Source organism: Ictidomys tridecemlineatus, chromosome X, assembly GCF_052094955.1.
Source record: "Ictidomys tridecemlineatus isolate mIctTri1 chromosome X, mIctTri1.hap1, whole genome shotgun sequence".
Classification (NCBI taxonomy): domain Eukaryota; kingdom Metazoa; phylum Chordata; class Mammalia; order Rodentia; family Sciuridae; genus Ictidomys; species Ictidomys tridecemlineatus.
This window is the reverse complement of record NC_135493.1, coordinates 74,560,390-74,588,230: the sequence shown is the minus strand read 5'-3', so window position 1 is coordinate 74,588,230 and position 27,841 is coordinate 74,560,390. Positions and strand designations below refer to the sequence as shown.

The following is a 27,841-nucleotide window of genomic DNA, read 5'->3' as shown; positions in this document are numbered from 1 at the left end:
GAGTGCTCTTTATTTTTTGTTTGTTTGTTTATTCTGAATTTTACTTAAAAAAAAAAAATCACACAAGTAATGCGCATTCACTATTTAAAAAAAATAGAACATACACCATAAAAAAAGAAAAAAAAAACACCAATAACTCCACCATCCAGAAATAATCTTTTGGTATATGACCTTGCAACTTTTTTCTATGCACTTTAGATGCTTAAACATTTGTTTAAAATTTACAAGTGAGATACTCTACATGTTCTTTAGGAATCTGCTTTTTTCACTAATGATTATAATGAACATCTTTCTGTGTCAATAAACAAGTCTGTAGCATAATTTTAATAGCTGCATGGTATTCTGCTGTATAGAGCTGTAACATGATTTATTTAACAATCTCTTACTAGGACATTTAAACTGTCTCCAATTTTGCCACTATTAGAAACAATGCTGTGATAAACATCCTTATACAAACATCTTAACGAAGGTGTTTTATTACCCCAACAGAATAATTTCCTATATATGGAATTTTGGGGCCAACAGGGATGTACATTAGAAAAATTATTTATAGTGATAAATTGTAATCCCTCTCTCCCATTCACTGTATTTTATCAATTTACATTACCACCAGTAGTTTGAGAATGTCTTTTTCCTCACACTCTTTCCAACACTGGGCATTATCATCCATTTTAATCTTCACCAGTCTGATAGGTTAAAAAACTGCAATTCAATTATTTTACTGTATTTCTTTGATTATTAGGTAAGGCATTTTTCACGCATTTATTGGCATTTCTTTTGTGAATTATTAATTCATGTCTTTTGCCCATTTTCTTTTGGGGAACAAAGCAATCTTTCTAAACTGTAAATCAGATCATACTACTCGTATTCAATGCCTAACCAAAACTTTTAGGTCCTGCAAAATTTGGTCCTTATCTATCTCTTTAAATCATTTTTTAAAACATTTATTTATCTAGCATTGCTGGAGATCAAACCCAGTGCCTCATGTATGCTAAGCAAACACTCTACCACTCAGGTACATCACTAGCCTGTTAAATCATTTCTATTACATATCTTACATGGATCAATCAAAAGCTCCAGCCACATTTATCTATTTGTATTCTCTAAAAATATTTCATGCCTCTGGGTCCTCAAGAATTTCCTGGTCTTTGGAATGTCCTCTGCTTTCTGCTTTATGTAGCTAATAAGTATTCATATTTCCCGTAGTTACCTTCTTTAACCAGCTCCCTTCCCCCCCTTCCCCAAACCCCAGAAAAAACCCATAATTGCCTGCCACAGTGCTTTTTATGTTACACTGTGTTTTCCTGTTTACCTGTGTTAGATTTCCTGTAGACTAAACTTGTTAAAGGAAGGAACTACATCTTTGCTAAAATATGATTCCTAACTGCTTGCTGGCTAGATGTATCATATGTATATTAAATCCAACATACCCAAAGTCAAATTCATTTTTCTATCCTTCCTTATCTCACCCTAATACCATTCTTCCTCTTTGCTATCTTGGTAACATTCCCTTTCATTATTTACCTGACCTCCTTACCTTCTAACTCAAATTATCTACCTTTTAACTAACTCTTAAATAAATATGCCCCTTCATTTTCCCTTCCTCCTAATAAAACCCTGTTGATACCCTCATCATCTGTCCCACATTGCCCTAAGAGTTATGTAACATGTAAACCTGATGTTAACTCCTTTTCCTTAAAGTGATAATTCCTAATACCCATAGAACCAAACCCAAATGTTTTTTAGCATGCTTTAGATCCTCCACTAACCTCTTGCTACTTCTGGAACTACTCCCCAACAATCTCCCTTTGCTTTGGAATACATTTTGTTTTATTTTTGTGCCTTTGAATATATTGTTTTGTCTGTAAAGACCTACCCATCTACTGCCACAATATCTACTTAGTAGACTCTTATTCATCCCATAAGGCCCAGTTCAAATGTTCTCTGTCTATGAAACTCTCCCTGATTACACCAAGCAGGATGAGATGCTCCTTCCTCAATGGTGTCTTGACACTTTGTACCTACTTATGTTTTAGCACTTATCACATTGTATTTGTAATGATTTGTTTGTGTCACTTCTCTTCTACTAGAAGAGCTCCTCAACAGCAGGATATATCTTGCTCCTCTGGTTCCCTAGGGCCTAGCACAATGCCTGGCCTTAGTAGGTGCACAGGAAATGTTTGCTGGATGAAAGCAATCTGATGCTAGACCCTTTGACATCATAGCTGGGCACTGATGCCACAGCCCTGTAGCATTGCTGCCCATTACCTGATGTTGCTATCCTCCAAACCATGGGAAGCCTCCCCACCGTCTCCCTCATAGGACATCATGCTTTCTTCATTTTCCATGCCCATCCTTGTGTTCTCCTGAAGCAGGCGGGGCTGTTTGGGTCTTATACCACCAGAGGCCACATCTGAGTCACTTCCACTTTCACTCAACTGAATAGCTGTAAAAAAAGACAGATTCTGGTTCATTAAAAGATAAACTGGGGGGCTGCAGCTGTAGCTCAGTGGCAGAGCGCTTGTCTAGCATGTGTGAGAAACTGGTTCGATCCTCAGCACCACATAAAAAATAAATAAACAAAAATATTGTGTGTCCCTCTACAACTAAAAAAAATACTAAAAAAAAAAAATAAGTGGGAGTGGGAAGGACGGTGGAATGAGACAGATATTATTACCCTATATACATGTATGATACACTACTGGTGTGACTCTGCACCATGTACAGTCAAAAGAAGAAGTTGTACTCCATTTGTATACAATTTGTCAAAATACATTCTACTATTATGTATAACTAAATAGAACAAATTAAAAAAAAGATAAACTTGGCTGGGTGTGGTGGCACATGCCTATAATTCCAGCAGCTCAGGAGACTAAAGGATTCCAAGTTCAAGGCCAGCCTCAGCAATTTAGCAAGGCTCTAAGCAACTTAGAGAGACCCTGTCTCAAAAAATAAAAAGGGAAAGGGGTGTGGCTCAGTGGTAAAGCACCCCTGGGCTCAATCACAGGTACAAAAAAATAAATAAATAAAAGATAATCTTGGCAGAATTAACATCTTTAGCTTGGTCTTCCAAAATCAGTTCCTCTCATATATCTACATAGGCATCTTGTCTATATTCCTTATCTCAGATGCCTCTCTTGTAAAATGCCTAGAGTCAACAGTGGAAAGATCTAGTTTAGAATCTGAATTTAAGTTAACAACTTCCTTTCTTCATTTCACTCCAACCTATTTCCTATATCCCCTCCATTACTTCCCCCTACTACTAACATTAATCCAGAATACATCCCTAAACAGTTATCTTTTTTCTTAATTTCCTTCCCTGTTGCCACATATAATATTTCATTCTCATCTTCAGCAAATATCCAAATCCAAGTTGCCACTTAGGCATTGCCTTTTCCACTGTTGTCTACTGTACCTTCTGTGTTGTATTTCTCAGTTCCTCTAAGGCTAATGAACGTGGTCATCCTGTGGGTGAGTGCTGAGTATGTCTCATGTATGTTAATGGGACGTCAATAAAAAAGGCAGCTTCTGGATAATAACAAATGTGGCCAAGAACTTATAGGAGCAAATGCAAAGGAGCAAGACTTACCAGAGAAAGGATTGTCTCCTTCTTCATCACTCCCAGCATCTTCCTCATCATCTTCTCCTTCAGACATAAGTAAGTCCTCATATAGGACACTGGCTTGAGGCTGTTGTACAGTTCCTTCTTCTTCATCTGCAAGATCACCATCTCCTTCTTCACCTTCCTGAATGAGACCAGGGAGGGTCAATGCCCCATCAACTGACTAAGTAAGAAACCAGAAGCCACCTCCAGTCCCATACCACCCCCCTTGCTGCCTCACAAGAAGTTAAATAATTTTGGTGGATAGATTTGTTTAGCTGGTCCAAGGATTAAAGTTGGATCAGGGCTCACTATGGAGACACTCTGATTATCACCTTGGGATTTGGCCTGCTCTGTACTGTTGGGGCTCCTATCATATAAGGGTATAATGTAACCATAAGCTTTCTGTAAGTATACTCACTGGGGCTGGAGTCTTAGGTTTCCCATCCTCCTCCTCCTCATCATACCCTTCAATATCTACATCAGAGTCTTCCTCGCCCAGCCTACCTCGGCCCTGGCGCATCTGAGTAAGGAACACAAATAGCACATCATTGAGGGACGTGCATGTAGGGGGAGTTAACCCAGGGTTCTTCACCCAGGACAGATGCTCCTCCCTGATATCTCAGCCAAACCCACTGCTAGTGGGGGCTATTTACACAGCTCAAGGCATGTGTACTTTCCCCAATCATTCTTTGGAAATCACAGCCAGGGTAAGAAAACCAAAGGACTGGAAAGTCCTTGGTCTACTCTTAACTGTATCGTCACAAGATGTTTCCTTTCTAACCCAGGGTTTTGTTTTAGCTTGTGTTAGACTCTTTGGTCTAGAAAAACCCTCATGGGATTTATACTCTCCAGTGGAACCCTGACTGAGAATAACTGTAGGATTTCTGGCTTCACACTAGGAGTATCTTCTGATACTTCTTGAAAAGGCCAATTTTTAAAATTTAATTTTATAAATAGTCTTAATTCAGATTATAACATACATAAAGTAGCAGGACAATTATTTTGAACTCTGAATGCGGTTGGTCTTTCCATCACCTGTTAGGTTGCTCTGACGCCTCGTAAACTTTTATACACATGGACATTCCCTGAAATTCTGCTGTGCTTTGACTCTGCCCATGGGAACAGACAGAAGACAATGCCAGTCATGTAACCTGTTCCCTACCCCCTCCGTCCCCCAATCACATTTCGAAGCCTTCATTCACAGGGCCAAGGGGCCCAGTCATTCATGATGTATGTCATATCACCCCCACCATTCCTCCACCCTTCACCCCCCAGGCATACTACCAACCACACAAAGAGAAAAAAACAAAACCAAAAATGTCCTACCTGTGTTATCTGCTTTTCCGGAGTAGCAGTGGGAATATCCAGGACAGACATATTGCTCTCATCTTGAAATACAGAGGCATCTCGAGACATACTGAGGGATGTGTTGGTATCATACAAATCAGGAGGCTGTGGCACAAAACATATAATTTAGCTTCTACCAAAGGAAGGGAAAGGAAACAAGAGAATTTCCCTTTAGAGCATTCACTGCAGAAAAAGGTCATGCAGAGCAATCCAGTTAAAGAGAAAATATAGTTTGGCATAACTTTTACAGACAATTTTTTTTTTTATAATCTTACAAATGTTGCCTATTCTAGCAGATAGGCATCAGGTGTATATAATAAGAAGCCTAAAGCAGAAATGCATCAAAGCTAAGGACAATTTTATGTTCTAATAGCTTCTCTGGTCAATAACCTACTTTTTTCTAAGTCTTGTATTGTTTTTAGGTCCAGGGCTTCATACCAGTGCTATTTTGATTATTTGATTTAGAGACATCTAAGAGGAAATAGAATAAAGCATTTCAATTCTAATAAGAGCATGGAATGGTTTGACAGTTTATGAGCTTGTCAGAGTAAGCCACAAAACAAAACAGTGTGGAAAAAAATCATGGGCTTTGAAGCAAAATGCCCTGGGTTTGAGTTCTGGCTCCACCACTTGCTAGCTAAGTAACTTTAACAAATGACTTATTCTCTCTAACCCTTGGTCTCTTCAACTGTAAAAAAGGGATGATAATGTCTACCTCACAGAGTTATGAAAATTAAGAGGGAGAGGTATCCCAATGGTGGCACTCAGTAAATTACAGATCCTTTCCCTCTTTTCTTCCCTGAAAAGAACAGGGTTTAGCAAATGGACTATTCAATGACAGCAAGGACTACATAAAATGTTCATAACATAAAGTAAAAAAATAAGACATACATCTATATTGATCAATCTAATTTTAAAAATGTGTCTATGGGGCCGGGTACGGTGGCGCACACCTGTAATCCCAGCGGCTCAGGAGGCGGAGGCAGGAGGATCGCGAGTTCAAAGTCAGCCTCAGCAATTTAGTGAGGCACTAAGCAACTCAGTGAGACCCTGTCTCTAATAAAATACAAAATACGGCTGGGGATGTGGTGGGGGTGTGTTTCAGTGGTTGAGTACCCCTCAGTTCAATCCCTGGTCCCCCTCCCAAAAATTGTGTCTATGAACACACATGTACATCACAGATATGCAAGAAAACACACACCAACATATTAATTGGTGAATGTTCTTTCTGAGTAGTGGAATTGATATCCAGCAACTTATTTCTTGTATTTTCCAATTTGCCCAGCAAATGTGTTGCTTTTATTAATAGAAAACCCACATATGTGTTACATGTGTTTTTAAAAGAAAGCAAGCAAGGCTGATTAAGAAGAAGGTTTTGGAGGAAAAGAAGCAAAAGAGTTTAAAGCATTACAAAGCAGATAAATCATGATGGAATAGAAGAAGGGAAAATGAGGGAATGAAATTTCTACAAAACCTTAAAGCCTGTTGGGGAAAGTAGAAAGGACTGTGTAGGAAAATGCAAAACAAATAGTTTTAAAGTATAAAGCTGAATGTATGATCTAATGCAAACTAGGTGGAAAGAATGGAGTAAAAATATATTACTGACTACAACCATTTAGAAGTTGAAAATAAGGTGTGATTACTGCCATGTTTCTATATAATCAAAATTATATTATGACATGTTAAATTTACACAAAAACTTTCTAATTACGTTTGGATTTGAGAGTAGTAGTGGGTAAGGGCAGTCACTCATGTGCAACTTCCACAAGTTAAGAGGCAATGTATTGAGCATACTATCTTAAAATGTATATGTATGAGTGAAAGGAATGATGAAGGGTAAACTAGAAAAATTAAACAGTATTATTTATACACTACTTTTCATATGAAATACTCCAACTATATCAAATAATAGCTAATGCTCAGGAAAGAGAACAGTTGATGGGTTTTCCTCAGCCATGAGGTAGTGTAGGAGGGGGTAGGGAAGAAAGAAAGATGACTTTTGGGCTTGAGGCGACTCACTAGAGGACTAGGCTTAGACTATCCTGGATCTGGGCAAACAAGGTGCTGCTCAGTGGCTGGACTCCTCTGTAGAACAGTGGCTAATACCCAGGCTTTAACTTACCAGAAAATACCTTGTGGAAGGTGTGGGCCTATTAGCAAATAGGGCCTTCCTGGGCAACATCACTCACCCAAGCCCCCTTGACCCAATCTGCCCACACACTCCAAGAGCCTTTCCTTGTTCTGGACCTTGAAGAAGTATCTGAGGGTTCTTTATACCTGGCCCCTCAGTAACCTAGGTTTTGGGATGAAAGAGAGAGTAAAAGAGATAGGGAGAGCGCACGGATGAGACATAGAGACAGCAATAATCCAACAGAGATGATATACGTTGCATTATAAGTTCAGAGTGAAACTTGGGCAGAATGAAAAAATTTCCTGTGGGAGTGGGAGAATTCTGCATTAAAATATTTGGTTAAATGTGAAATTGCCTCTGGGGACCTTTACAAACTTTCATACAGAGAAGAAAACAAATATTAACTCAATGTCCATTAGGTGTGAGGCAAAGTAACTCATTTGATTTTTACAATGATCCTGAAAAGTAGATTTCAGAGAAAAGGAAACTGAGTTAGAAAGGTAGCTTCCCAAGATCACAAAGCTAGACAGTAGTAGCAGAGCTAAGACTCAAGCCCAGAACTGTTTTATGTCAAACCTCATGTTTCCCATCCTACCAGTGTCTCCAATACAGAAACCAAGCACCAGTTATAGCCTGTTATTTTCTACTCTGGACATATGACAACCCTCTTAGAGTATGTTATTAAGTATATTCAAGTATGTTATTATGTATATTCAGATCAGAAAGACTAAAAGCCTTATTTACCTTACTCTCTAGTTTTTTTGACACGTAAATTTAAGACATTATAAATATCACCTGTTTTTATTTACCAGGAGAGGGAGTCAATCCAGGAAAATGAGTGACATCTCAGCCATAGGGAATAAGTAATTAGGCATTTATAAGGTACAGAAACACTGTGGCCTGTATCTATAACCAAGCAGCTTGCATTCTAGGGGATGTCCTAGGACCCCAAAAGTTATGGATAAAAGAACTAGAGTGACTCAGGGATGATCTAGTATTCCCAAATGCTATCTAAACAACTGAGACCCCACCCACTCATTCATCCCACAGCTGCCTCTTCTGGATTTAACAAGGCCACCAAGACCCATGGCCCTCACTCACCTTAGCCTTTGAGAAGACAAGAAAGCACACGAAAGGCATATGAAGAGGAAGGACAGAGAAGAACGGTAACTCAGTAATAGATCTGTTAACATGCTCCCAATTTCCCAAACCAATAAGAAAATTATTAGAGAAAATTACTAGCCCTCAGACTCACCTGAGGAGTGTAGGGCCCTGGGGTCATTGGGTCTAGGCTTTCTAATTCTGCTTCCTCCAAAGCCGCTTCTTTAGCTGTACAAATATCCTTCTCAAGTTGAGTCAAATGTTCATCATACTGAGAAACAAAGATAATTAATGAATTTGTTCAATATGATTTAGGCACTGGAAAGAAAAACGTAACCAAAGCAGACAAAAATACCCCAGTATTCAAGGAACTTTTAATCTAGTGGCAGAACATAAATGATAAAGAACACAAATGATAAAGCAGAAAAGGACATAGGGGATCTAGAGTGAGAGTAGAGGGTAGGATGTTGCATCTTAAAATAGGATGGTTAGGGAAGGCTCTTCTTTCAAGGAAACAAAGACTTCAGGGAGCTAGATCATAAGGGGACTCCTTTTTAATCACCTACCTCAGTCAAAGTCTGGTAACAGACATTCACAATTTCCTGAGCAGTCTTAGTATACTGACTCTCAGGCCCTATAAATAAAATAAGAAAATGCCATTAGCTTTGCAAACTTTAGTTTCAGAGTTTTATATATTCTGTCACCAGCAATATGTCCATTATCCTAGACTCAGAAAAAAATTATGCTTCATCTTAAACTTGGAATTTTGCTCTACTTTTAGAAATAGAGAATTTCAAACACAAAAACAAAAATAGACTAATATAGCCAGGGGTGGTGGCACACAACTGTAATCCCAACCACTCAGGAGGCTGAAGCAGGAGGATCACAGGTTCAAAGTCAGCCTCAGCAACTCAGTGAAAATCTGTATCAAAATAAAAAATAAAAAGGGTTGGGGCTGGGGGCTGGGGATGTGGCTCAAGTGGTATCGCGCCATGTAAAAATAAAATAAAGATGTTGAGTCCACTGAAAACTGAAAAATAAATATTAAAAAAATTTAAAAAAAAAAAGGGCTGAGGCTGTGGCTCAGTGGTTAAGTGCTCTGGGTTCAATCCCTGCGACAAAAAAAAAAAAAAAGACTAACATAATGAACTCCATGTACCTATTAACCAGCTTCAGCACCTATCAACACATGGCTAATCTTCTTTTATTTATAATTTAACTTTTCAGACTCCTCCCAAGTTATTTTGAAGCAAATTTCAGCTTCATATAATTACATACATAAATTAATTGTTCAGTATGTGTCATTAAGCATACTTTAAAAAATTATGTATACCACATTAAAATGATGGATACAGGTAATTCAATTGCCAAAAATCATAGAATATACAACACCAAGAATGAATCCTTCTGTAAACTGTGAACTTTGGATGATAATAATGTGTCAACATAGGCTCACCAATTCATACAATATACCACTAGATCTAGTATGAGATGTTGGCAGTGGGGGAGGCTGTGTGTATATGGGGGCAGGAATGGACTGGAACCCTGTAACTTCCACCTGATCTTGCCACAAACCTAAAACTGCTCTAAACATAACATCTACTGAAAAAGACAATAGAACCTATCTTAAAAACCCAACTAAAGCCAGGCCAAGTGGCACATGCCTATAATCCCAACAACTTGAAGGCTTAGGCAGAAGGATTTCAAGTTTGAGGCCAGTTGGGGCAACTCAGTGAGACTCAGTCTCATAATAAAAATCAAATAGGGCTGGAGATATAGTTCAGTGGGAGAGCACTTGACTAGTATGTGCCAGTCCCCGGGTACAATCCCCAGTACCACTCCCTTGACAAAAACCCAACTATATCAAGTCTAAAATAATTTAAGTCTTTAACATTATTGTGCAACCAGTCAAGATTCACAATACCAAATTATTTCACAAATGTTCTTTCTTTTACATTTGTTATCTTTGAATCACAACCCAAACAATGTCTATACATTGCATTTTGATGATGTATCTCCTCAAAGGTACTTCCTATAAGTGAATTTTTTTTGTTTAAATATTTTTAGATGTAGATGGATACAATACTTTTCTTTTATTATTTTTATGTGATGTTGAAGTTTGAATCCAGTGCCTCACACATGCTAGGAAAGTGTTCTACCATTGAGCCACAACCCCAGTCCAAATTAATTCTTAACTTAATCATAGAGTTCCCCAAATAACCTGAGCTTACAAGTCAACCCAGTCTATTTGGCCTATACAAAAAAATTAATTCAGTTTTGTAAAAATGGATTGAGTCATACACCTATAATATACATGTTTCTATACATAAGTTATATCTCAATGAAAAGCTTTAAAAAATTACTTGGGTAACAATTGGGAGATTTCACATAAAATCCCAGGTGTCTGGCTTCTCTTAAAAAATGTGCCAACATATAGAGAAAGCATCTGACAAAACATAGCACTCATTCATGATTAAAACACTAAAAAACCAGGGATAGAGGAAACATACCTCAGGATAGAAAAAGCTATATACAACAAACCCAGGGCCAACATCATTCTAAACAGAGAAAAACTGGAAGCATTCACTCTAAAAACTGGGAACCAGACAGGGATGCCCTCTTTTTACCACTTCAACTAATCATAAACTCTAGCAACAATTAGGCAAAAGAAAGAAATTAAAGGGATACAAACAGTAAAAGAAGAGATCAAACTATTTCTGTTTACCAACAACATTGATCCTATGTTTAGAAGACCCAAAAACTCTACCAGAAAACTTCTAGAACTCATAAATGAATTCAGCAAAGTAGCAGCAGACAAAATTAACACCCATAAATCAATCGTGTTCCTATACACTAATGATAAATCAATTGAAAGAGAAATTAAGGAAACAATCCCATTCAAAATAGCCTCAAAAAAAAAAAAACCCACAAAAACCAAAAACCAAACAAACAAACAAACAAAAAAATGAAATAGAACAGAGGACTCAGAGAGAAACCCACATAAAAGACTTTTACAATGAAAACTACAGAACACTAAGAAAAGAAATAAGAAACCTTAGATGATGGAAAGATCTCCCATGTTCTTGCAGACAGAATTAATACTGTCAAAATGGCCATACTACCAAAAGCACTATACAGATTTAATGCAATTCCTATTCATAGAAATAGAGCAGTCATGAAATTCATTTGGAAAAATAAGAGGCCCAAAATAGCCAAAGCAATCCTTAGAGAATAGTGGAGCAGGAGGAATCACAATCCCATATCTTAAATTATTACTTCAGAGCTACAATAACAAAAACAGCATAGTACTGGTACCAAAACAGGCAAGACCACCAATGGAATAGAACAGAAGACTCAGAGAGAAACCCACATAAATACAATTATCTCAAAGGTGCCATAAATATACACTGGAGAAAAGATAGCCTCTTCAAGAAATGATGCTGGGGGCTGGGGATGTGGCTCAAGCGGTAGTATGCTCGCCTGGCATGCGTGTGGCCCAGGTTCGATCCTCAGCACCACATACAAAGATGTTATGTCTGCCAATAACAACAACAACATCAAAATATTAAAATTCTCTCACTCTTTAAAAAAAAAAAATGGGGCTGGGGATGTGGCTCAAGCGGTAGCGCGCTCGCCTGGCATGCGTGCGGCCCAGGTTCGATCCTCAGCACCACATACCAACAAAGATGTTGTGTCCGCCGAGAACTAAAAAAGAAATATTAAAAATTTTCTCTCTCTTCAAAAAAAAAAAAAAAAGAAAAGAAATGATGCTGGGAAAATTGAAATCCATATGTAGTAAAATCTAATTTAATCCCTCTCATCCTGTGCAAAACTCAACTCAAAGTGGATCCAAGACCTAGGTATTGGACCAGAAACGCTGCACCTACTAGAAGAAAATTTAGGCCAAATACTACAACATGTCAGCTCAGGAACTGACTTCCCTAAAAAGACTCTTCAAGTGTAAGAAGTAAAACCAAGGGCTGGGGTTGTGGCTCAGTGGTAGAACACTTACCTAGCACATGTGAGGCCTGGGTTTGATCCTCAGCACCACATAAAAATAAATAAATAAATAAAATAAAGGTATTGTGTCCAACTACAACTAATATATATATATATATATTTTTTTTTAAAGAGAGAGTGAGAGAGGAGAGAGAGAGAATTTTTAATATTTATTTCTTAGTTCTCGGTGGACACAACATCTTTGTTGGTATGTGGTGCTGAGGATCGAACCCGGGCCGCACGCATGCCAGACGAGTGCGCTACCGCCTGAGCCACATTCCCAGCCCAATAAATATATTTTTAAAAAGTAAAACCAAAAATAAATAAATGGGGTGGTTTCAAACTAAAAAACTTCTTCACAGCAAAGGAAACAATCAAGAGGATGAAGAGAGTCTACAGAAGGGGAGAAAATCTTTGTCACCCTCTCCTGAGATAAGGCATTAATTTCTAGGATACACAAAGAATTCAGAAAGCTTAACACCAAAAGAAATCACAAAAAACCCCCAAACCCAATCTATAAATGGGCAAAGGAACCAAACAGATGGAATGGGATTCTGATTAGAATAAGTTATACTCCATGTATGTATAATATCTCAAAATACACTCCACTGTCATGTGTATCTAAAAAGAGCAAATAAAAAATCATGTTTTATATTGTCTACTAAAGAATTTTAACCAACTTAGTCTGCTCTTGAGTGAGAGTCTGAAGCCAGAGGATTGTGAGTTCAAAGCCAGCCTCAGCAACTTATCAAGGCCCTAAGCAACTCAGCAAGACCCTGTCTCTAAATAAAATATAAAAAAGGGCTGGGATGTGGTTCAGTGGTTAAGCACTTCTAGGTTCAATTCCTGGTATCAAAAAAGAATACAAGTAATGAGAAATGTTGGTGAGGATGTGGAGAAGGGGTACACTTATATACTGTTGGTGGAATGGCAAATTAGTGCAATCATCCTGGAAAGCAGTGTGGAGATTCCTCAAAAACTAGAAATGGAACCACCATTTGACTCAGCTATTCCACTCCTTGGCTTATACCCAAAGGATTTAAAATCAGCATACTACAGTGATGCATCCACATCAATGTTTACAGCAGCACAATTCACAGTAGTTAAGCTATGGAACTAACCTAGATGTCCATCAACAGAGGAATGGATAAAGAAAATGTAATCTATCTATCAATCTATCTCATAGGAATATTACTCAACCATAAAGAAAAACAACTTTATGACATTCGCCAGTAAATGGATGGATCTGGAGACTATCACATTATATGAAATAAGCCAATAGCCCAAAAGAAAAGGTTGAATTTTCACTGATATGTGGATGCTAACCACAAGAAGGGCAGGGAGGGGAAGAATAGAAGTTGAGTGGGTTAGACAAAAGGAAATGAAGGTAAGGGAAGGGGACAAGAATAGGAAAGAGAGTAGAATTAATCTGAAATAACTTTCCTATGCACATATATGAATACACCACAGTGAATCTTTTCATTGTGTATATCCACAAGATTGGGATCCTAATTAGAATAAGATATATTCCATGCTTGTATAAATATATAAAAATAGACTCTACTGTCATGTGTAACTCAAAAGAACAACAACAAAAGAGATATGCTAACATAGGATCAGCATTTCCACAAAACACCAACAATGCAGCTGCTCCCTTGATATAGGCATGTGTTCTCCAGGTTACCACAGTCCCCAGATCTGCTTAACTCTGGACACCTGGACCCTAAAGGCTTAAGTTTTCAATCCATGCCTTAATTGTGCTACAATATTCTTTAATATACTGTTCATTCAATTTTGTACTCATAATTTCTCAGTGTCTTCTACGTGCTAGGCATTACCAATTACAAAATCAGGTAAGATACAGGCCATATTCTCATGAAGCTTATAGTTTTCTACAGTGATATAGACTATAAATAAGTAGAGCCATATAATGTAGCAAAAAATACAAATGCAAAAAGTGGCCAATTTTGGGAGGTAAGAGGGAAAGAATTAGGAAAGGCTTCAAGAGGAGGTAATCCTTGAATTAAACCTGTTTATCAAGATACAAATTCTAAAAAATATACCATGTGTACATGTGAAGTTTTCAGGCCACACTTACTATGATTAGTACTAGCAATTATATGACAAAGAAGTTCCTTTCAGGTAAATGCTCTTGCAAATACAGACTGTTCATTCTTGATATATATAAAAAAAACCTTGTGTCCTAACTCACATTGCCTATGTAAGATGTGCATGCACATACACATACACAAACTGGAAAAAAATCTACATTGATCATCCAGATATTTAGGACACATAAAGATAGCCAGAGATGGTTCAGAATAAAAAATAATTATTTCCCTCCACAATCACCTCCATAAAGCTAAAAATGCTTCTATATATTCTTTGACAATCAGTAGCTTACAAAAAGTAAGGTGATCATCTTTAGGCTCTATAGCTTAAGAAATGAGAAGTCTGGTGAAGAAACATGAAAAAGTAATAGAGCCTCTATAGGAATAATAAAGATGCTGGGGCTATTATGGGGAGAAAAAGACTAAACAAAAACTAAATTCCAGTTTCCCAGTCCCTAAGGGGTTGCTTACAGAAAGTCAGAATTAAATTATAAAAAAAAAATTTCCAGAATGAAACCAAAGTGACTATGAAAGATAAGATATAAATCATTAGCATACCCAAGAGATTGTTTTCCTCCTGGAATGGAACCCCCATTTGACCCAGTTATCCCACACTATGCCCAAAGGACTTAAAAATCAGCATTCTACAGTGATGCAGCCACATCAATGTTTATAGCTAAGCTATGGAACAAACCTTGGTGCCCTTCCACAGATAAATGGTTAAAGAAAATGTGGTATATACATAATGGAACATTACTCAGCCATAAAGAATGAAATTATGACATTTTCCAGTAAATGGATGGAACTGGAGACTATCATGCTAAGTGAAATATGCCAATTCCCCCAAAAAAACAAATGCCAAATTTTCTCTCTGATATGTAGATGATAACACATAAGGGAGAGGGAGAGAGGGAAGAATAGAAGTTCATTGGATTAGACAAAGGGGAATGAAGGGAATGGGTGCAGGTATGAGAATAGCAAAGACAGTAGAATGAATCAAACATAACTTTTCTATGTTCATATATGACTATATACCTAGTGAAATTCTACATCATTACAATCACAAGAATGAGATCCTTGGGGCTGGGGATGTGGCTCAAGCGGTAGCGCGCTTGCCTGGCATATGTACGGCCCAGGTTCAATCCTCAGCGCCACATACAAACAAAGATGTTGTGCCCGCCGAAAACTAAAAAATAAATATTAAAAAATTCTCTCTCTCTTTAAAAAAAAAAAGAATGAGATCCTAAATAGAATAAGTTATACTCCATGTATGTATGATATGTCAAAATATACTCTGTCATGTATATCTAAAAAGAACAAATAAAATTTTTAAAGAAGAAATGTTTTCTGAGTATATTTCATTTTCTTCCTATTAAAATCATGGCCAAAGCAACTGCAAATGTCTTGCTGAAGAAATATATTTATTTTGACTTTGCCTCAGAACAAAGATTGGCAGAGTCTACACAATCACATATAATTCAAATGTCCTTAAATAGCAGTAATTCCAGTGTTAGGTTTGAGAATTTGGTATATCACCCAAATCAAAAAAATCCCTTCCCCCTCCCTTGATACTAGAGATTGAACCTAGAGGTGCTTAACCACTGAACCACATGCCCAGCACCCCTTTTTCTATTTTGAGATAGGGAAGGGTCTTGCTAAGTTACTGAGATTGGCTTTGAACTTGCAATCCTCCTGCCTCAGCCTCATGAGTTGCTGAGATTATAGGCATGCACCACCAGGCCCAGCTCCTTTCCTTGTTTCTAAGTTAATTTCCCTTTTTATAGTGATGTGAGAAGAAAGGAAAGTTACAAGCTTTATAATTCTAGTTTGAGGGGGGAAAACAAGCATTACTGCTGCTAGCAATTTGGAAGGTTCAGAGAAAACCACCAATTGAATAGGTGAGCAGTTCAGGGCAATTTAGGAGAAAAGGTTTGTGATTACTACTCTGAGGCTCACATTTCCCTTGAGAGTTTTTCTACAATACTAAAAATAATTCCCTTCTAAGAAAATAAGTACTGTGCCAAAACAAGCATAAATTGTTATCCTGACTGTGAATGGTGTGGGGATATACAGTTATTCCAATGTGAATCACTAAAATTAAAAAATAAGATAAAATCTCAGTAGCAGTACAAAGATTTTTAAAAAAATATCAGTACCAGGTTTAAAGAAAAAAATACAAATAGCATAGCTAAATTTCTAATAAAATTAGATTATGAAATTCAACTATACTAAATCCACACAGCTCAAGGAGATGAGCTCTAGTTTCCCAATTATTTTTTAAAATTTATTTATTTATTTTACTTAGGCATATGTGACAGCAGAATGCATTTTGATTCATTATACACAATTGCAGCTCAATTTTCATTTCTCTGGTCATACATGATGTAGTGTTGCACCATATGTGCAGTCATACATCTACCTACGATAATGATGTCCATCTCATTCCACCATCTTTCCTGCTCCCATTCCCCCTTGGTTTCCCAATTATTTAGTATTTGTCTCAAATCCAGAACATACAAGTAAAGAGAAGTTAGCCTCATTTTTCACACTGTAGCTACATTTTTTATGTAGAATAAAGGTCAAATACCATTTAAAATGTTTAGCTTCCAAGATAAGAGATTTAGTCTCTCAAACCCAAGTAACAGAACCTCATTCAGAATCTGGACAAGACATTCTAGAAGGTAGAAATTATTTAGAGAGGAACTGGAGTAATAAATTTCACTAGCCAAAGGTAGGATTTACATTTAGGGCCTGTCTCATGAAAAGTCCCAAAGAACTTAAAAATGCCTCTTTTTTCCCTAAATGAACCACCATTCTTTGTCTTATCACTATAGATACCTTTTACTATAGCTTTTTACTATAGAATAACAGCTTTTACTATAGAATAAAATTTACAGTAGGACTTGACTCTCCTGTGAGTGTGTGGTGGTGGGATACTAGATAGGGATTAAACCCAGGGGCACTCTACCACTGAGCTACATCTCTTTTTATTTTTTATTTTCATATAGGGTCTTGCTAAGTTGATGAGGCTGGTCTCAAACTTGCAATCCCCCTGCTTCAGCCTCCTGCATCATTAGGATTACAAGTGTATGCCACTATACTCAGAACTTTTTTTTTTAGAGATAAGGTCTCACTATGTTGCCCAGGATAGCCCCCATCTCTTGGGCTCAAGTGATCCTTCTGCCTCAGCCTCCTCAGTGCCTAGGACTATAGACATGTGCCACCATGCCCAATTTTAACTCATTTTAAAGCATTTACTAATATATGATAGGTATAATAGCAGCTCTGATGATTAAAAAAAAATGTGAGACAAGACTTAGGTCCTTAACTTTGGTAACATTCAAGGCATCATGGAAAATACATACTCATAATCTCAATAAAGTTTAAAGTACTAAGGAACAGTAGGGAAAGGAACAACTATCAGAGTAAGTCAATGTTATAGACCACATCAATGAAATTGTTTTCACCCAGTCAACAATGATATACTCACTAACTGCCAACTTCCAGTGAACATTTTCCAGACCTGACCTTAGTAGCAACCTTTTGTTACATATAAAACTGATACATTTTCCTGGTAACTAATTCAATGGCTTCTACAGCACCACTCTCTACTGTCTTTCCTTGTACCGTACCTTTATATCTTTGGCCTTTTGGTCATTCAACAGATATTTACTACTATGTGCCATACATTATCCTAAGATATATGGTTTATGTATGACTGCTCTGATTCCTGCCTTCATGCAGATTACAGCTATTTAAACTCTTACCAGATTTAATCCATTATATCTACCCGTGTTCATCTTTCTTTCTACACTTTGCCCAACTCTGTATACCAACCACGATAACTTACATAAGATGAACATAATAAAGTTAACATTGACTTATAATACCTCATGGAAAATTTTTATTGCTCCTGGTACCAGAGTTGCCTTGAAAACACATTACAGTAAGTTCAGCACTGATACAAAAGTCTATTTTCCTCAATGTCTTTTTCCTTTAACAAATATCATCTTTATTTTCCCAAACTGATATTTTTGAAAATGTGAAATTTGATGTAGACTTAGAACATTCTTATGTGTATTTATCTCATTAAAGCATGGGATATTAGAGAGATGCTGCCTTAACAGGCTGCTGTATCACATCTCAATACAGAACACAACAGATCTAGTGAGTTATGGATATTGTATATCTATTCCCAATCAAATTTAAGCAGAAATTGAAATTTTGAACAAAGCAGTACTGTCACAGAAGTGAAATGCAAAATAACAATTACCACTGGGCAACTGTCCTCTATTTCAGCTATAATTAGTTTAAAACACAGTGGAAATCCAATTTAGATATTTTTTCAGAAACATTCATAATAACATCCTTTGCCATATTGAGTCCTATATGATGAATTTGATGAAGAAAGGCATGTACTATTTGTCTAACTTAAAATTTTCCTTAAACAAAATCACACATTTACATGAAGCATTATCCATACCATATTGTCAAATGAAAAATGCAAATTGTAAACACGATGTATATATAGGATTTACTGCATCAAAAAAGAAAAGTATATTTCAGATTAAACCTAACACTGGCTACTATGGAGAATGAAATGGGAGATGAGGAAGGAAGAGGTGAAATTTTTTCTTTTCATGTTATGTAATTCTACAGTTTCTTTCTTTTGGTCAATGAGTACATCCATACTTTTTGTGATGAAACACTACTTTAAATCACATACTTCCATTTTACAGAACATCATTTGATTATTTTAAAGATTTTATAGCAGTGACAAATCTCAAGTGTTACAAGGAAAAAGGCATTCTCCTTAATTACTATTTTTTTGTAATAAACAGGTACAACCTTTTGGGAACACAATTTTAGAACATTTATCAAATTTTCTTTCAGATATTTTTTCCCCACAAGTACACAGTATTAATGAAATATAAAAAGTGAAAAACTGAAAGCCATCATTACAGAAAACTACAAATGACTATCAAGTAAATAAATTACAATGCATACAATTCATGAAATGGAATGTGCTAAAAAGAACATATACATATAATAACACGGGAAAGAAGATCAGTGAATATATCAATTCTCCCCAAAATGAACTATGGGTTTAATTCAATGCTTATCAAAAAAGTCCAGTAAGAATTTTGTACATACAGATTATCTACTAAAAATTTATGTGGAAAGGTTAAAAGAACTAGAATATAGAACAGTTTTGAAAAAGAGTTGGGAAAATCACTCTACCTGAAGACAAGTCTTCCTATACAGCTACAGTACTCAAGGCGAGTACAGAGAGACAGATACACACAGATCAATGGACCAACCAATTCAACAGGAAAAGGCTAGTCCTTTCAATGAATGATACTAGAACAACTGAACGTTCACAGGGAAAAGAAAAGTACTTCAACCTGAACTTCAAACCATACACAAAAACTAATTCAGAACAGATCATGGATTTAAATATAAAATGCTTAAACTATAATCTTCTAGAAGAAAGCATAAGAAAAACCCTTTGTGACTTAGATGAGTCAATGACAAACACCAAAATCATAATCCATAAAAGAAAAAATTAATCATTTCAAGAAAATTAAACATTTCTGCTCAAGTGTGAAAGGGTAATGTATAGGCTGGGAGAAAAATCTTTGCAAATCATATATGTAATAAAAGTCTTATGTCCCTAGAATAAAGAACCCTCAGAACTCATTAATAATAACAATTAATTAAAAAAAAAAAACACCTGAGCCAAAGAAATAGATACTTCTCAAAAGAAAATATACAGATGGAAAATACACACATGAAAAGACACTCAACATTACAAGCCATTAGGGAAATGTAAAGCCACAAATGATAGAATAGCTAAAATTAAAAAAGAAGTATTGATAACAAATTGCTATAGAGAAAATAGATCACTGATACACTGCTGCTGAGTATATAAAATGGTGATGCCATCACAATGAATATAGCATCTTCTTACCAAACTAAACATACTACTCTTGGGTATTTACCCAGAGAAATGAAAACATATTCACACAAAGCCCTGTACATGAATGCTCATAGCAGGTTTATTCATGATAACAAAATACCAGAAACTTGAACATCCTTCAATGAATAATGAATGAACAAATCCTGACCTGACATATCCATACAATGGAATACTACTCAAAAATTTAAAAGGTGAACTATCATTACATGTTAACAATTTGGATGGATATCAAGATAAAAGTTAAATTTCAAATAGTTACACATATTATTCAAATACCAAAACTATTGAGATAGAGAATAGTTAAGTGCAACAGGGACAGTGGGTGCTTCTGTGTGGTATGCAAATACAAATAGGGAGTTCTTTTGTGGTGATAGAACAGTTCTAAATCTTGATTGTAGTGGTGGATACAAGAACCTATAAATGGCATAAAATTTCACAGAAGTATATACACACACATGCACAAATGAATACAGAGCTTTAAAAGGGCAAAAACTGAATTAGGTCTGTAATCTTATTAGCATTAATGCATGAGTATCAATTTCCTAGTTTTGATTGGAGAAAAGCTGAGTGAAGGGCTCACAGGACACTAGTACTGTTTTTCTGTAATTTCCTAAATCAATAATTAACTCAAAATTAAAAGTTAAAGAAAAATACTCAGAGTTGAGTATGGTGGTGCAACCTATAATCCCAATGATCTGGGAGGCTGAGGCAGGAGGATAGTAAGTTCAAGGCCAGCCTCAGCAACAAAGCAGAAACCTTTGTCAAAATAAAAAGGGCAGGGGGTGGCAGAGTGCTTCTCTGGGTTCAATCACTATACTAAAAACAAATATGGAATAACCATGTATAAAATGGCAATGGCAATTTTTGTAAAACAAATTTCTAAAACGATGCATAACTACAAACATGTTTTATACAAGCACAGAAAAAAATAAGGATATATACCAAATTGTTATCTCTGGGGGATGAAACTATGGGAGACAGGAGTAGGAGGGTAGAGGCTTGAACGTTTAATTTTATATATTTCTTAATTGTTTGAGCTTTTAATAAGAGGCACAATTTTTTTAAAAAGGATCTGACAGGAATGTGGGCAACAGATTTAAACCAAGTAAATCGAAACACTGGGACATTCGCCAGTGTTTAGACTTAATTTTAATTTATAAGTTGACTTATTATTCTAGGACAAGAATTAATAATAACTCTGGGACTTCTGGGTGTACCTCATGACTAATTTTTTTTTAATATTTATTTTTTAGTTTTCGGTGGACACAACATCTTTGTTTGTATGTGGTGCTGAGGATCAAACCCGGGCTGAACACCTGCCAGGTGAGCGCACTACCGCTTGAGCCACATCCCCAGCCCATGACTAATGTTAATGCTCCATTAAACCCAGGCTTTAAATAGCAAACAAGTGAGTCAACAGAGAAAGAGAAAGTTGGAAGACAGAGGATAAAAGGTTGAAGGTATGTTTGAGGTTCCACCAGGACACCCATGAGGTTTAGAAGGTGATTGGGGAATACTGATTTTACCTAGCATATGGTTGAGTCATTAGGAAAGAGTTGGTAGTTGAAGTTAGAGGAATAGGCAGAAACTCAGCAAAGGAGAACCGAAAAGAAATGGTTTAAAAAAGTAAGAATAAAATAAAGAGTTAAAAGTTGTCACATAAGCCAATCACAACACAGCTTCAAGAAAGGAATGGTATATTGACTAACAATGTAGAAGACCAATGTGAGGTCAAGATAGGGATCAAGTAGGTACTAACCTATTCTGTCTGGCAATTTTGTGATCCTGTTTACCTGGTAGACTGGGCAGGATAGAAGCCCGATTAAAGCTAAGTAAAGCATGAACAGTTAACAGAGAAAGATGTTACATACTCAAAAATCCTGGCTATTTTTTTTTAAATTTATTTATATTTTAGTTTTCTGCGGACAGAACATCTTTGTTGGTATGTGGTGCTGAGGATCGAACCCGGGCCACACGCATGCCAGGCGAGCATGCTACCGCTTGAGCCACATCCCCAGCCCAATCCTGGCTATTATAAAAAGAGAATGAAATCTTGATACATTCCATAGTATCAATGAACCTTGGAAACATTATGCTACACAAAATAAGCCAGACACAAAGAACAAATATTGCATGAATTGTGATACCTAGAATAGGTAAAATCACAGAGACAGAGGGAGAATAGAAGTTACCAGAAGCTGGAGGAAGGGGTAGATGAAGAGTTATTGATAAATGGGTACAGAGTTTTTATTTGGAATAACAACAACAACAAAAAAAATCTGGAAATGGATAGTGTTAATGGTTGCACAACATTGTGAATGTACTTAATGCCAAAGACTTTGGTTAAAATGACAAGTTTTTATGTATAAAATAAAAACAAAAGAAGTCTGGCTGTAATGAGAAAGACAAAAAAATGACACCCAGAGGCTAAAGCAGGACTGAGGAATTGTTATTCTTTTTAATGATGTGAGAGACTTTATCTTTATGTGGTAATAGTTGTATCTTAGCCCCAATAATTGATAGAAAAAAAACACCAAGACATACTTGTTCTACAAATTAATCCATAAATTAAATGAGCTTTAATACAATTTATTTAAGGGCAAGTTAGAATCTAACAAATATGAGCCTAGAGTTTAGTTGGAATAATAGGTGAAGACACTAATAAGTTGAAAATTTTGAAGCCCAGTGATAAAAACAGTGATATTATCTAGTGATAATAGCATTAGTCTAGACAAATAGGTCAATGAAGCATAATAGAGAGCCCCCAGCTAAGTTAAAGAACACATAACAATTTAGGCATAAAAGTAGTCTTTCAATTAGTAGGATAGACTGTTCCATAAATATAACTTAAGCACTTTGACTAATCATTTGGGAAAGAAAACTTAGATATTTACCTTTTATTTTAGATTATATTTTTAAAAATGAATAGACATTTAAAATACCTAGAAATAAATCTAGCCAAGGAAATGAAAGACATCTATATGAATACTTAGAACAGTGAAGAAAGAAATTAAAGACTACACTAGACAATGGAAAGACCTCTCATGATCATGCACAGGCAAAATTTATATTGCTACAATGGCCATATTACAAAAAGCAATATACAAACTCAATGCAATTTCCGTCAAAATATCATTGACACAAAAACTTGAAAAAAAAAAAAGTCCTAAAATTCATCTGGAAGAATAAAAGACCCAGAATAGAAAGCAATGCTGGAAGCATCACAGCATCTGACTTCAGTGACAAATGCACACAGATAGTCATCTGATTCTTGACAAAGATAACCAAAAATATATAGTGAAGACAGCCTTTTTAACAAATGGTACTCTCACCCTGCACAAAAGTCAACTCAAAATGAATCAAAATCCTAGCAATTACACCAGAAATTTGCAATTCCTAGAAGAAAATATAGGGTCAACATTCCTAACATACAGGTAGAGGCAACAATTTCCTCAATAGGACTCCTAAAGCTCATAAAATAACATCAAGAATTAAGGAATGGGATGACATCAAATTAAAAAGTTTCTATACAGGGGCTGGGGTTGTAGCAGTAGAGTGCTTGTCTAGCACATGTGTGGCCCTGGATTCGATCCTCAGTGCCACATAAAAACAAATAAATAAAATAAAGATGTTGTGTCTAGTTATAACTAAAAAATAAAATTATGTTCATTTAAAAAAAAGCTTCTATACAGCAAAAGAAACAATTAATAATGTGAAGAAAGAACCTAGAGAATGGGAAAAAATCTTTGCTAGCTACAGAATAATATTCAGAAGAACTAAAAAAACAACACCAAAAGCCAAATATCCCAATTAATAAATGGGCAAATGAACTAAACAGATACTTCTCAAAAGAGAAAATGCAAATGGTCAACAAGTATATGCAAAAATATTCAACATCTTTAGCAATTAGAGAAATGCAAATCAAAAACTACAGTGAGACTTCATCTCACTCCAGTTAGAATGGCAACCATCAAGAATATAAGCAATAATAAACATTGAAGAGGATGTAGGGGGAAAGGACCACTCTCACACTGTTGGTGAGATTTCAAACTAATAGAGCCACTATGGAAATTGGTATGGAGGTTCCACAAGACTAGGAATTGAACCATCATATGGCCCAGAACACCAAGCCTCAGAATTTATCCTAAGGAATTAGTCAACATACTATAGCAATACATGAATACACCTATATTTATAGCAGCACAATTCACAACAGCCAAATTATAGAACCAGTCTAGGTGTCCTCAGTGGATGAATGGAAAAGGAAATGTGGTATATATATACAATGAAGTTTTGCTCATCCATAAAGAATGAAATTATATAATTTGCAGGAAAATGGATGGAACATGAGAGCACTGAATCCAGCAAAATAAGTCAAACTCAAAAAGCCAAGAGTTGTATGTTTTCTCTCATATGTGGAAGATAGAGAGGAAAAAGGAAAAGAAAAGGGGTAGCTCATAATAATAGAAGGGAGACCAGTAGAATAGAGGAAAGGGATCAGGGTGAAGGAGGGAAGGAAAAGGAAAATGTTGGGGAACAATACTGACCAAATATATTGCCATATCCTGTACATGTACAAATATCTAAGCACAAATTCCACTATTATGCATAATTGTGACGCACCAATAACAAAATGAAAGAATGAAAAGGGGAAAAATTACATTCATTAGAAAAAACACAGGCATTTTTGGGGTTGGAAAGATCTTTTGAACAATTATACTAAAGACAAAAATACCATAAATAAAATTAAGACCTTCTATGCATGATAGAGTAACTACTATTAGATTAGTCCTGCCACTGTAATCAGAAAACTGTGGTGGGGTGAGGGGAAACAAATGAAACAAGTGTTTTCAGAAAATTTAGTGCAAGACTGTGTGATCCCTGAGAGAAAGGAAATTCCTGGAAGTGAGCCCCCGGCTTTCTGCTAGAGGTTTCTGCTGAACCCAAGCCAAAGTAGAGACAGATTGAGTTTGAGGCGGCTAACAAAGACAGCTGGAAAATGCAGGGTAGATTGGTGATGAGGGACGTCCACAAAAAATAACTTAAAATCCTCAGAGGCTACAAAGATAGAGTCAGCTAATATGCAACAAAGGTGTCAAAAACATGGCAGAGGAAAAAAAAATAGACTTTTAACAAATAGTGCTAGGAAAACTGGATCTCTATATGTAGAAGAATGAAACTAGATCCCTATCTTTCACCCTGCACAAAAGTCAACTCAAAGTGGATCAAAGACCTAGAAATTCGACCAGAAACTTTACAATTACTAGAGGAAAAACAAAGTTCAACACTCGAACACACTGATAATCAAGGTATCGACTTCCTTAAAGATTCTTAAAGCTCAAGAAATAAAGACCAAGAATTAACAAGTACAATGACATCAAATTAAGAAGCTTTTGAACAGCAAAGAAAAAAGTGTGCAAGGGAGCCTACAGAATGGAAGATCTTTGCCAGCTGCTTCACTGACGGGATTAATATCCAGAATACATAAAAACTCAGAAAACTTAACACCAAAAAGCCAAAACCCCAAAGTGGGCAAAAGAACTAAACAGACACTTCTCAAACAAAGAAATACAAAATGGCTAACACGGGAAAACAATGTTCAACATTCCTAGCAATCAGGGACATACAAATCAAAACAATTACATTGAGATTTCATCTCACTCCAGTTAGAATAGCAATCATCAAAAATACAAACAATAAAAAAATGCTGGTGAGGAAGTGGGGGAAAAGGTACACTCACACACTATTGATGGGACTGCAAATTAGTACCACCACTTTGGAAAGCTATATGGAGATTCCTCAAAAGACCAAGAATGGATGACCCAGCTATCCCACTATTTGGTATTTCTCCAAAAGAACTAAAATCAGCATATTCTAGTGATACTAGCACATCAATGTTTATAGTGACACAATTTACAATAGCCAAGTTATGGAACCAGCCCAGGTGTCTGTCAAAGAATGGATAAAGAAAATGTGGCATATATAAACAATAGAGTTTGACTCAGCCAAAAAGAGGAATGAGATTATGGCATTTACTTGTAAATGGATAGAAATGGAGAACATCATTCTAAGTGAAATAAGATATACTCAAAATCAAGGGTTGAATGCTCTCAAAAGCAATAAGCTAGAGCAAAATAAAACAGGTGTGGCATGGAGAGGAATCCCATGAAAATGGAAGGGAGACCAATGGATTAAAGAAAGGGGATATAGAGGAGGCAGAAAAGATGGGAAAAGGGAGGAACTATACAATTGACCAAATTATGCTACATATGTTTATGAATATACCACAGTGAAGTTCATCTTTATGTATAACTATAAAGCACCAATTTTTAAAAAGTTAAATAAAAAGAAGACCAGTAAAGGGAAACGGGGTAAGGAAGTACTAGGGACTGAAGTGGAACAAATTATATTTCATGCCACATATGATTATGTCAAAATGAACTCCAATATTACAGAGGTTCCCTTTAATCTCTGGCTGAATGCTAAGGTGGACATGTGCAGAACAAGACTCCACAAAGCCAGGCAAAGGATTCTATAAACTTAACAACTATCAGAGTTCACAGAATGTTTGGAATTATTCAAGAGTGTTGGAGGGAAAACCCTCTCTGTTGGGCACACTGGCTCACAACTAATCTGTGACTTGGAGGCTGAGGCAGGATTTGAAGCTTGAGGCCAGCCTTGGCAACTTAGCAATACTCTGTCTCTTATTAATCAAATATTAAAAAGGGCCTGGGAGCTGAGGTTGTGGCTCCAAGGTAGAGCACTTGCTAACATGTGTGAGGCACTGGGTTTGATTCTCAGCACCACATATAAATGGTCCATTGACAATTAAAACAAATCTTTCTTAAAAAAAGGGGACTTGGGATATGGCTTAGTGGAACACCCATGGGTTCAATCCCCAATACTTGTCCCCCACACACCAAAAGAGAAAAAACATCTTAAGGAAAAGTTTCATTTTTGGCAAATTTATTTTATATCTAGATCATGGTGGTCCGACTGAGCATTCTGAAGTATCCAGCTCTCAGGTTTTATGGCACATGCCCTACCTATCTGAGAGTCCATCCTGAAGATAGAGGATTTCTTTTCTTATCTGTGTGGTGATGGGGATTGAACCCAGTGCATTGTGCATGCTAGGCAACCACTCTACCAACTGAGCTACATCCCCATCCCAATAGAGGACTTCTAAAATGAACTTGATTTTTAGTTTTAAGAGCACTGGAAAAGGGCTGGGGATGTAACTCAAGAGGTAGAGCTCTTGCTTAGCATGTGTAAGACCCTGGATTCGATCCTCTGTGTGATAAAAAACAAAAGAATAAGCACACTGGAAGAGAACTTTGCCATGGAATCTTTGGGAAAAGGGATCTCACCATTACTAGCTTAGCATCACCTATTTAACCAAATATTAAATAGTGAGGCCTATACCAACTGTTTCTTATAGCTTTGATGAATCTGGCAAAAAAGGAAAAAGTATGGTGTTTTTAAGAAGGGATTTATCTGAATAGATCTTTCCTTTAACCAAAACAGAATACTGTATACCTTTTGGGACTACTGAAAGTAAGTCTACCAAC

General features: G+C 36.4%; 1 protein-coding gene across 9 annotated transcripts in view; it reads right to left on the bottom strand.

The window, feature by feature from the left end:
• Positions 1 to 27,841, bottom strand: part of Taf1 (TATA-box binding protein associated factor 1) — an 82,296-nt gene that overhangs the window by 7,216 nt on the left and 47,239 nt on the right. For 5 of the 9 annotated variants that reach the window (XM_078034688.1, XM_078034686.1, XM_013365042.4 and 2 more), the window contains 6 exons: positions 8,750 to 8,817; positions 8,338 to 8,454; positions 4,931 to 5,056; positions 4,023 to 4,124; positions 3,590 to 3,746; positions 2,269 to 2,446 (listed from right to left, as the gene is read on the bottom strand). In XM_078034688.1, the coding sequence (XP_077890814.1) occupies positions 2,269 to 2,446; positions 3,590 to 3,746; positions 4,023 to 4,124; positions 4,931 to 5,056; positions 8,338 to 8,454; positions 8,750 to 8,817 (748 nt within the window). Of the gene's footprint in view, positions 1 to 2,268; positions 2,447 to 3,589; positions 3,747 to 4,022; positions 4,125 to 4,620; positions 4,714 to 4,930; positions 5,057 to 5,525; positions 8,190 to 8,337; positions 8,455 to 8,749; positions 8,818 to 27,841 lie in introns of those variants that run through there. The other 4 variants (XM_005339944.5, XM_005339945.3, XM_078034690.1 and 1 more) reach the window with 3 other exon arrangements.